General features: G+C 37.9%; 1 protein-coding gene and 1 long non-coding RNA gene across 3 annotated transcripts in view; one reads left to right on the top strand and one right to left on the bottom strand.

Annotated features, from left to right (window-relative positions):
* LOC105466655 (15-hydroxyprostaglandin dehydrogenase) overlaps positions 1–2,697 on the top strand; it is a 31,093-nt gene extending 28,396 nt beyond the window's left edge. For both annotated transcript variants that reach the window (XM_011715735.3, XM_011715736.3), the window contains one exon: positions 577–2,697. In XM_011715735.3, the coding sequence (XP_011714037.1) occupies positions 577–715 (139 nt within the window). In that variant the 3' untranslated portion in view covers positions 716–2,697. The remainder of the gene's footprint in view (positions 1–576) is intronic.
* Positions 2,383–12,311, bottom strand: part of LOC112424021 (uncharacterized) — a 54,254-nt gene continuing 44,325 nt past the window's right edge. The window contains exons 8-10 of the long non-coding RNA XR_011620800.1: positions 8,124–8,186; positions 6,991–7,193; positions 2,383–3,414 (exon numbers count right to left, since the gene is read on the bottom strand). This is a non-coding gene — a long non-coding RNA (uncharacterized lncRNA). The remainder of the gene's footprint in view (positions 3,415–6,990; positions 7,194–8,123; positions 8,187–12,311) is intronic.

Genomic DNA, 12,311 nt, shown 5'->3' on the forward strand with positions numbered 1-12,311 from the left:
ATCAGACCTGAGATCAAATCTTGGCTCTAGCACTAATCATGAACTTAGCCATCATACCTCTAGATGCTTCAATTTTCTCACATATAAAATAGAGATAATAGTATAACAAACTTAGAGACTTTGAAAAAATTAAAATGATATATGTAAGGTACTTAAAACAGAAACTGGCAAAAAATAAAATTTTCAGTAAATGCTAGCTGTTTTCAATCATATTACTACACTAATAACATCTATATCTGGTAAGTCTAAGATCTACTGGTATGATAAAGATGAGAAAATGATCATTTGCTCAGTGAAAATAATGAGTATAAATTCCTCCTGCCAAAATGATAGATGGTTACAGCTAAATTTATCAAATGATTTAGTTAATATCAATAGAAAAAAATCTAATTGAATAAATTAGATAAATAAGATATCTAATATGTAATTAAATAAAAATTGGAAGTAGCAATAGCTTAATGACACACATTTCCTTATAACATGTTCAAATTAATAGATTCTTCAGAAAATAACTTAAAATGAAGTGGTAACGTGCCTCATTCTTTCATCTCAAAATACTGTTCTCTTTATTTTTAGCCCACCATTGATTGCCAATGGATTGATAACACTCATTGAAGATGATGCTTTAAATGGTGCTATTATGAAGATCACAACTTCTAAGGGAATTCACTTTCAAGACTATGATGCAACTCCATTTCAAGCAAAAAGTCAGTGAACAGCTTATGTGTTAGCCGTAGCCAGAAATAAGCACTAATGGCTTATATTCAGACCCTATCTTCATTTGAATATAGCTTTTAAATGAAATGTTACAGTTTTAAGTTTTCCTTCATGCATTTGATGATAAATATTTTCTAAATTTTGAGTGAAGTATATGGATAAAAAGTTATGAACTATTAAAATTGTGACGTGGACCAAAGCTAGGTTGTAATCTCAATAGTCTAAAAAATGATCAAAACAAATGATATTCAAGGAATATTCTGCCTTTCAGAAAGTGTATTTATATCTGTGCTTCATAAATATTAATGCTCTTCAGAACATCATTTTAAAGGAGATACTTGAATTGTTATTTAAATCAAACCAGATGTAAAACACTTACATACGTAAAGTTCATACTTTAAAAGAGGAAAGCTACTTATCAAGGACAAATATTTCATAATAATAATTTCTACTTATATACCATCTTTCAACTGAACATTTCAGTTCTTCCAAGAGCTTCTTAAAGTAGCATATTTTGAGGGCAGTAGTTAAGGAATAAACTACAGTGTAAACATATCCCAGATGAAAACTGATGTATGGAAAAATGACAGAAAGTAACTGATTGACACTGTTGATTCACAGGTCAGTCTCCCATCTGGGAAAGATATTTCTTTCCTCTGCTCACTTTAAGAACTTTAACTGACTCCAAAAATCTCAGGAATTAAACTTTTAACAGTTACAGCAATAAAGAATAGTTAGTACTCCAAAAAATGTTATATTTAAGATATGCTCAATAAGAAAAAAATGCAAATGTAACATTTTTTCAGATTACTTCTTTGTTGACTTGTACAGATTTCAAAAGTGCCTATCTTTCAATACAACTTTTTTGTTCTTATCTCCATAAATTACTTAGTCTTCGATGTATAGGTGTCGAGGAAATGAAACCAATTTTGCCACAGACACAACTGTAAATTTTTTTTACCTATGCTGAAACTCATAACAACACAGAGGTAAAGATAACTGTGAGGTTTTGCTTTTTTTTGTTGTCAGCTATCTTAAGAATCATTAAATACACCTGCTTTGGGTAACACTCTTTACAAGCAGTGATTAATGCTAATAACAATGAAAGCACAAGATTTCCAAATCAGTCGTTTTCTCAAAAAAATGTTGGATAAGTGACTCACCCTGTCTGCTAACTCCAGACCTCCCAGCTTGAAGCAAAATCTATCCATGTGAGGTTGATATGGATTTCCTAGAAGTACTGGAATGTTATCATATCTTGCCCTATTTTAATTCTGCTGTAGAAAACTATTGCCTTCACTTTTAAGGATTAATTTGAATATGAGTAACTGTAGTCTAGATTTTCATTTAATGTGTTAAAGACGAAGTAGTGAACATCAATGAACATCTGATAGAGATAAATTGTAATCAGGCAAAAGCTTGTTTGTATGTTCTGGCAATCAGCAAATGATGTAGGTATGCCCAGTATCACTTATCTTCTGTATTTTTCTTCTGTCGTGTAAATACTACAAACTTTTATGGATAATTTTTGGACTAGTAGCCTTCAATATACATTCTGCTTTGAATTAATTTTTTCAAATCAATAAACTATGTAGACATTTAAAACCAAATCTCAACTAGAACTGAAAAATGTGAGTTACATAAGTTAAAAACTTACTTTAAATCTTATCTTCTATAGGTAACTCTAAATAAATTCATACTGTTATATCTCTCTGTATACCAGTTGAGAAAATCATTAAATTGAAGTGTGGGGGAGGGGGACCTTGGTTTCCTGTATTTTTCAGTGAATATGCTAATGTAAATGGTATATTTTTGAAATGTGTTTTTCTTAGTAAAATGAAGTTGGTACTCTTAGAACAGCAACACTAGAAACACGTAGACATTGAGAAAAAGGTCGAGACTTCATAATGACATTGAAATGTCCTACAAATTTTATTTTCTCATATAAAAATAAATTTAGACACGTGTAATATCATTTAACATTCAAGTGATTATATGACAATTTCTCCTTACTTTTGCTCTCTTTATAAATTTAGCACACTGAAGAGGTCTGAGAATGCAAATTTTGACAGAAGTTCAAGGTATTTCACATACTAAACATCATCGGATGGTTTTTCTTAAATTAGAATTTCAAAAGGGAAATGTACTGGTGCGTAGGAAAAGGTGATTGGATCCAGGGTCACAGTTGTTGTCATAAGGTCTCCGTCTCCTTTTCTCTTGTTAGCGTCCCTTCTGGGCAGGTCTCTCACATGATGACTTCCCGGATCTACAGGCCTGATTCCCAGCAGCTTCCAGTCCACCAAAACAAGAACTGATTTGGCCTTGCCTAGGTTATATGCCCACTACTGAGACAGGCCTTGTGGTCAGAGAGATAGCCTGCCCAGAAGGAGATGGCATACCTCCCCAGAGCTGGTAGAATTATGGAGTGGGAAGGAGACAGGAGAGGTGGGCAGGACATTGACCTGAGTCCTATGGACTAAGACAAGGAGATGGAAAATTTCCAAAGGGAAAATTACACTGTCATTACCAGAAAGGTGAATGCATGTTGAGGTGACAAAAACAATAGCCGCTGTAGAGAAAGAAAGAGTGAGTAAAAGATGAGTTACCTCTTGATCCTTTGGATAAGTTTGCATACATCTTGGTTCCTGTAACATGCCTAGATCCATGTTTTCAAAGTGTGTGAAAAACTGGATCACTCTGGATAGGGTATGATAAAAGAGGAGATAATGAATGGAAAATACAGGAGGAATCTCATGCATATATGATTCTACTCATTCTTGATATAAAATATGTTTCTCATTGTGAATCACAATGAAAAAGGTTCAAAAGCTACTTGCTTTAATATTGACTGCAAAACTGCAATCACTGCCTCTAGACTTGCTTTGTTTTTGAGATTCTGAATATATGACCATCTTAATTCTACCATTACATTCAAGCTTATTAATATCCTTTCTTTTTTCTTTCCTTTCGTTCCTTTCCTTCTTTCTTAGACAAAGTCTCACTTTGTCACTCAGGCTGGAGTGCAGTGGCATGACGTGCCTCATTGCAGTCTCAACTTCCTGAGCTCAAGTGATCTCTGGCCTCAGCCTCCCAAGTAGCTAGGATCACAGGCATGCGCCAACATGCCTGGCTAGCTTTTGTATATTTTTAAAACTCCTCCTGCCTTGATATTGGCACCATTTCTAATTCTTCTTACTAAAATCTCATTGTCAGCATATAGTTACATTAAATTTTATAAGATTTCTAAGGTTATCTTTGAACTATGAAACTACCTTTTCCCCACAGTTTTTAAGTAACATTTCCACACATAACATTCACTCATTCAACAAATAACAATTGGCTGGGTGCGGTGGCTCCCGTCTGTAATCCCAGCGCTTTGGGAGCCCGAGGCAAGTGGATCACCTGAGGCAAGGAGTTCGAAACCAGTCTGCCCAACATGGTGAAACCTCATCTCTACTGAGAAACAAACAAACAAAAACATACAGAAATTAGCTGCACGTGGTGGCGGCTGCCTGTCATCCCAGCTTTCCAGGAAGCTGAGGCAGGAGAATTGCTTGAACCCAAGAGGCAGAGGCTGCAGTGAGCCGACATCACACTACTGCACTCCACCCTGGGTGACAAAGCAAGATTGTCTCAAAACAAACAACAAAACAAACACAAATAATTATTGAGAAACTGTGTTGTTGGAAAATTCATATATACATGTTTAAGTATATTATATTCTTTGTAGATGTTAGTGCAGACATGTATCAATTACTAGGTCCAATATGGAAAACAGCATTTGAGTCGTGAAGAAATGTAATACGGGGAACTATTAATAGTTGCAAAGATCCTGGAAGAGCCAAAGAGCTAAACATGGGTAATGAGGCAACCTAGCAACAGCAGGAAGGTTCTATCACCTCCAGAACTGGTGCAATTCAGGGTACTACCAGTGCCAAGGAACCAATGGGAGGCTGCCAGTCAAAGCTGGGGCTACTAAGCAGGGGCTGTCAGATGGGAATTGGAATCCTGGAGGGGACAGCCACTGTCAGAGATGCCACCCGAAGAGAGTGGAGGGGGAGGAAATACCCTGGAATCTCCCCCTGCAATATCCTATCAAGTACCTCTCAGCTAGGAAGGGAGTTACGAAAAACGTGATTTTCAGGGTCAGCCGTTTGCATTACACAGCAGAGCAGCACAAGGGAAGGCTGTGGATTTGAGAACAAACAGGCAAATGACATACATTTTATATTTTTCCCTGCTACAATATGGATTTGGACTTGCTACTTACTCCCTTCTAAAGCTTGTTTTTGTTTTTGTTTTGTTCTGAGAGGGAGTTTTTTTTACTCTTGTTGCCCAGGCTGGAGTGCAATGGTGCCATCTTGGCTCACTGCAACCTCAGCCTCCTGGGTTTAAGTAATTCTCCTGCCTCAGCCTCCCAAGTAGCTGGGATTACAGGCACCCGCCATCACACCTGACTAATGTTTTGTATTTTTAGTAGAGACGGGGTTTCACTATTTGGCCAGGCTGGTCTAGAACTCCTGACCTCAGGTGATCCACCTGCCTTGGCCTCCCAAAGTGCTGAGATTACAGGCATGAGCCACCGCACCCAGCCTGAAGCTTGTTTTTAAGAATCATGAGTAAAGATATCACTCTAACTCCATAGGTATTCAATGGTGTGATGTTTCTGGGGTCTAGTCCCACAATAGCTAATGGTCCTATAGTCATTTGCATGTAACTAATAGCCTATGCATTTTGCTATACAGATGTATGGATTTATTACTAATTCCTATCACTAATCCTTAACATCATTTGTCTTACTACTGTGACTTTAAGTATGTGTTCAAAAACTACTGTCTCATTCTCACTTACAAGTGCTATGAAGGAAACAAGGCTACTAAAAGATGTTGGGCCAGGCACAGTGTCTCACGCCTGTAACCCCAGCACTTTGGGAGGCCGAGGTGGGCAGATCATTTGAGGTCAGGAGTTTGAGGCCAACCTGCCCACATAGCGAAACCCCATCTCTACCAAAAAATACAGAAAAATTAGCCGGTCATGGTGGTACGTGCCTGTGGTCCCAGCTACTTGGAGGCCGAAGTGGGAGGATCGCTTGAACCTGCGAGGCAGAGGCTGCAGTGAGCTGAGATCATGCCACTGCACACCAGCCTGGGTGACAGAGTGAGACCCTGTCTCAAAAATAAATAAATAAATAAATAAAACATGTTGACTGCCTTGTTAGATCTTACTACATCTTTAAGCTCAATCTGCTAGGATTAAATTGAAAAAGGATAAACTGTTAAATTCCTGCATTTAGGTTGCCCTAAAGTAATTTCATGCTAATGACATACCATTATTTAAAATCTAAAGTACACATTTACGTAAATGTTTATTTGCCCCTAAATTCATGTGTGTGTGTGTGTGTGTGTGTGTGTGTGTATGTGTGTGTGTGTAGAACCGAACTAGATCAATGGCTTTCAAATATTTTGCTCCTATACCCACAAAATAATTTTTATAACTGTGTATTCTTTGTCATAATTGACTAAGAGTAGCAAATAATTCAGATAAACCCTGAAATTCATGGCTTAACACAATTGGTTTTTTTTTTTCTTTACACACACAAGAATCTAGTGCTGTATTCAGTGAGCAGCTTTTCATGAGGTTGTTCAGGATCCTTCTACCTTGTAGCTCCCCTGTCTATAGCTTTCAAATCATTTACTTCCAGTCAGTGAACTTGAGAAGAAAGAATGGGCAGGCATGCCTCCTTCTTGAACATTTCAGCCGGGAAGTAACATGCATTATTTTGACTCATAGTCCACTGGTGAGACTAGTCCCATGGCCCTATTTAAATGCAAGGGATACTGGGAAACGTAGAAACTGCAGGTGATGCCTCCCAGGAAGAACTCTACACACCATGGAGAGGCTGAGTTTTTAATCGACAAATCATCTTTGTCTTTGCCACAGTTAATATCCCTGTAAATCCCTTGCTCCTCACACTGAAAACATTTTACTCCTACTCCAGGGTAATATCGTGAAATCCTATGCCGTTACTATACCCAACTTAGATTTAGAATCACCAACAGATGCACAGTCCTCCCTGTCAGGAAGCACGTGGCTTCTCATGATCTAGTGACCTATGAACTTAAAAGACAATTTCTCTCATCTGCTCTGTGTCCACACACACAAACACTCTAATGATGGGCGAGAAGAGAAAAACTGCAATAAAATACCTCATTTGGAAAAGAAAAGAATGGGATACAAACCAGTGTGTGGTCAACAGCAATGAGACAGTCCTACCTTGTAGGCATTATGAGGTCTTTCTTCCCTGACAGTGGGGAATTTCCTTGCTGATATTGAAATCTTCCGTTTGGGATTAGTAATTTTACCATTGTGCCCAGGAGCCTCTCTCTCTAACTTAGTGAATTTTTTCTTCGTCTATTATCCTCCATCTTTTGGTGCCAGATCTTCTGGGAAGTGGCGGAGTTTACACATACTGTGTCCTGTCAATGCAAGTTTCTTTGAAACCCAAGGTTTATTTTGTCTTAAACGGTTAAAAAGCTTTTTTTTTTTTTTTGAGGCGGGGGGATGGCATCACATTCTGTAGCCGAGGATGGAGTGCAATGGTGTGATCTCGGCTCACTACAACCTCTGCCTCCCAGGCTCAAGCTATTCTCCTGCCTCAGCCTCCCAAATAGCTGGGATTACAGGCACATGTCACCACGCCCTGCTAATTTTTGTATTTTTAGTAGAGATGGGGTTTCACCGTGTTGGCCAGGCTGGTCTCAAACTCCTGACCTCAAGTAGTCTGCCCACCTAGGCCTCCCAAAGGGCTGGGATTACCGATGTGAGCCACCAGGCCCAGCCCAGTTAAAAGCTTTTAAATTCTGACTTGGGATTTCTTCAGCTGTGCATCATATTAAAAAATTAGTAGGTCTGATCTATTTACTTCTAGTGAATTTCATTTGCTTTAAAACACTGAAATATTTTTAAAGTCATAAGTCATTAACAGTCATAATTTTCAAGCCTGATATGTTATTTTGTACCCTACCCACTCATTATTCCTCTCTTCTTTCAACATAATGGCAATACACTGAGGAAAGTAGGCTTGGATAGAACTCACACTTGAAATTTGTGTCATAACTAAGGGTTAATGGATCATTCATGCAGAAAACATTCCTTGAGTCTTATCTTTCTGTGCTTAGAGACTAGAAGCAGTTGACTTTTCCAACCCAAAAACCTCCACATTTTTGGATTACCTCTTCTTTAAGTTTTAATTGCAAACAAGCCAATTCCAGCCTGAGCTCACCTCTTGGTTCTATACTTTGCTAGATGTAATCAGAAAATACCAAAAAACATACCATTATCATTCTATCTCTGAACCCCTTTACATAGGAATTGATCTGGGTAGGCATGGGAGGGAACATACTCACCAAATGTTTTATCTTGGCTTAACGTGGTCCTGCACTCTTCTAGCCTCACAGCCCACAACTCACCTGTGAAGCCAATGCGGGATACATTAGGTTTGTTGTTGTTTGGCGGCATTTCACTTCTGGAATCAATCTGTATTAGCTAAGGTAATGCTCGGTATTATAGGAGATAATTCCCGAAATCGCAGGGGCTGAACAAAATAAAAATTTATTACTCTCAGATGCAAGAATTGAATGCAGGTGTAGAGTGGGAAGCATGCCAAAGGGGGTGATTCAGAGATTCAGGTCCTTTACATTTCATAGCTCCACCATCTCTCAGAGCCTTGGGACCTACTCAGAGGGCGGACAAGGCACACCTGCTCCTTAATCACTTCAGCCTTTTCTGATACCTTTTGTAGAGCTACTTAAATGGTCCCACCTGGGTGCAAGGGTGGGCTCTTAGTGCTGGGAGATGTAAACTCTGCCTAGGAACTCACTTTCCAGCAACAGTGCTACCCTTTGGAAAGGTAAATATTTATCTTTGCTGGAGAGCTGGCTATTCCTGCCATACCCCTCTCATATTTTTAAGTTTTAAATATAAGATATATAGAAGTTTAAATTCATTACAAAGTAGTTACTTTTGTAGATTTTCAATATTGGCTTTAAAAATGTCCAATGGGTGATAAATACCATAACCATTTTATGAACCACTTTAAAATTCAAGAACACGGTCCTTCTCAAGAGTCAGAAATTTTGTATTGTTTTGTTTTATCGTTCAACTCATAGTTGCTTCCTCTACAGAATTTTATTCTAAATATTTTTCTGTGAATGTTATGATTATAGCTCTGCAACAAGTATACACACACACACACGTTGAATTTTGAATTTTGTTTTTCATAAGGTCTAAGTGGATTTGATACAGTTAAAATAATATACAATTGATCAAAATACAATGATATTAACATTTTTTAAAATGTTTAAATTTTAATAGCTTTAGCGGTACAAGTGGTTTTTGCTTACATGGATGAATTGTATAGGGGTGAAGTCTAAAATTTTAGTGAACCTGTCACCCAAGTAGTGCACATTGTACCCAATAAGTAGTTTTTCATACTAAACGCCCTTCCCATCCTGCCCTCCTTCTGAATCTCCAATGTCAATTATATCATTCTGTATGCCTTCGCATACCCACAGCTTAGCTCCCACTTATAAGTGAGAACATGCTGTATCTGGTTTTCAATTCCTGAGTTACTTGACTTAAAATAAGGCCTCTAATTCCATCCAAGTGACTGCAAAAGACATTACTTCATACTTTTTAATGACTGAGTGGTATTCCATGGGAGATATTATATATATTAAATATATATATAGCGGATAATATAATATATATTAGATTCCATATCCTCACAATTGTGAATTGTGCTGCTATAAACATATGCATGCAGGTGTCTTCCTGATATAGTGACTTTTTTCCTTTGGGTAAATACCCAAGTGGTAGGATTTCTGGATTGAATTGTAGCTTTATTTCTAGTTATTTAAGAAAACTCCGGCCGGGCGCGGTGGCTCAAGCCTGTAATCCCAGCACTTTGGGAGGCCGAGGCGGGCAGATCACAAGGTCAGGAGATCGAGACCACAGTGAAACCCCGTCTCTACTAAAAATACAAAAAATTAGCCGGGCGCGGTGGCGGGTGCCTGTAGTCCTAGCTACTCAGGAGGCTGAGGCAGGAGAATGGCGTGAACCCAGGAGGCGGAGCTTGCAGTGAGCCGAGATCGCGCCACTGCACTCCAGCCTGGGCAACAGAGCGAGACTCCGTCTCAAAAAAAAAAAAAAAAGAAAGAAAACTCCACACTGTTTTCCATAGAGGTTGCACTAATTTATATTCCCATCAGCAGTGTATAAGCATTCCATTTGCACCATATCCATGCCAACATATATTGTTTTTCTGACTTTTTAAATAATGACCATTCTGGGTGGGGTAAGGTGGTATCTAATTGTAGTTTTAATTTGCATTTCCTTGGATGACTAGTGATGTTGAGCATTTTTTTCATGTTTGTGGACATCTGTATATCTTCTATTGAGAAATGTCTATTCGCGCCCTTTACCCACTTTTTTACAGGATGATTTGTTTTTTTTCTGGCTGATTTGTTTGAGTTCCTTGTAGATTCTGGATATTAGTCCTTTGTCAGATGTATAACTTGCAGATATTTTCTCCCTTTCGGTAGGTCATCTGCTTATGCTGATCATTTCTTCTTGCTATGCAGAAGTTTTTAGTTTACTTACACCCCATGTATTTATTTTTGTGTTTGTTGCACTTGCTTTTGGAGTCTTAATCATAAATTCTTTGCCCAGGCCAATGTCCAGAGGAGTTTCTTCTAGATTTTCTTGTAGTTTTTTTTGTTTGTTTGTTTGTCTGTTTGTTTCAGATGTTCAATATAGGCGTTTAATCCATCCTGAGTTACTTTTTGTATGTGGTGAAAGATAGGGATCCAATTTCATTCTTCTACATGTGACTATTGTATTTTCCTAGCACCGTTTATTGAATAGGGTGTCCTTTCCCCAATTTATGTTTCTGTACACTATGCCTAAGATCAGTTGGTTGTTTTTGCCTTTATTTCTGGATTCTCTATTCTGTTCCATTGATCTTTTACCAGTACCATGTTGTTTTGGTTACTATAGACTTGTATAATCTGAAGGTGGGTGATGATGCCTCCAGATTTATTCTTTTTGCCTAGGACTGCTTTGGCTATTTGTCTCTTTTTGGTTTCATATGAATTTTAGGAAGTTTTTTTCTAATTCTCTCAAGAATGATGTTGGTAGGAATTGCACTGAATCTATAGATTGTTTGGGGCAGTATGGTCATCTTCACAATGTTGGTTCTTCTAATGCATGAGCATGGTGTATATTTCTGTTTGTTTGTGCCATCTATGATTTCTTTCAGCACTGTTCTATAGTTCCCCTTGTAGAGATCTTTCACCTCCTTGGTGAAGTATATTTCTAGGTTTTTTTTTTTTTGTAGTTATTTTAAAAGGAACTGAGTTCTTCATTTGATTCATAGCTTTGTCATTGTTGATGTATTGCAGTGCTATTGATTTGCGTATATTTATTTTGTAACCTGAGACTTTACTGAATTCATTTATCAGATCTTGCAGGAGTGTTTAGGGGTTTCTACATATGAAATCATATCACTTTCAAACAGAAATAATTTGATTTCCTCTTTTCTAATTTGGATGCCCTTTACTTATTTCTCTTGTCTGATTGCTCTGGCTAGGATTTCCAGTACTATCTTAATAGAAGTGGTGACAGTGAGCATCCTTGTCTTGTTCTTGTTTTTAGGAGAAATGCTTTCAACTTTTCTCTATTCAGTATGATGTTGTCTGTGGGTTTGTCATATATGACTTTTATTATTTTGAGGTATGTTCCTTTTATGCCTAGATTGTTGAAGGTTTTTATCACAAGGGGATGCTGGATTTTATTGAATGACTTTTCTGCAACTATTGAGATTATCATATCATTTTTGTTTTTAATTGTGTTTATGTGATGAATCACATTTTTTTAAAGACAGGGTCTCATTCTGTTGCCCAGGCTATAGTGCAGCGGCATGATCACAGCTCACTGGAGCCTCAACCTCATGGGGTCAAGATCCTCCTGCCTCAGTTTCCCAAGTAGCTGGGACCAGAGGTGCACACCACCATACCCAGCTAGTTTAGTAGTAGTAGTAGTAGTAGTAGTAGTAGTAGTAGTAGTAGTAGTGGTAGAGACAAGGTCTCGTTATGTTGCCCAACCTGGTCTCAAACTCAGATTCCCAGAGTGGTGGGATTACAGGTGTGTACCACTGTACCCAGCTGAATCACATTTATTGACTTGCATATGTTGAACTATCCCTGTAACCATGGAATGAAATCTGCTTGATTGTGGAGAATTATTTTTTGTTCTGATATGCTATTGGATTTGTTTTGTGTGTGTTTTGTTAAGGACTTTCGCATCTATAGTCATCAGGGATATTAGCCTGGAGTTTCCTTTCTTTGTTATGGCCTTTCTTGGCTTTTGTATTAGGGTGAAGCTGGCTTTGTAGAATGAGTTACGGAGGATTCCTTCTTAATCTTTTGGAAAGTTTCAGTGAAATTCGTACCAATTCTTCTTTGAATGACTGGTGTTATTTAGTTGTAAATTTGCTGGACTGTTGGCTTTTTGTTGTTGTTGGCAATTTATTTTAT

This window comes from Macaca nemestrina, chromosome 3 (assembly GCF_043159975.1).
Source record: "Macaca nemestrina isolate mMacNem1 chromosome 3, mMacNem.hap1, whole genome shotgun sequence".
Classification (NCBI taxonomy): Eukaryota; Metazoa; Chordata; class Mammalia; order Primates; family Cercopithecidae; genus Macaca; species Macaca nemestrina.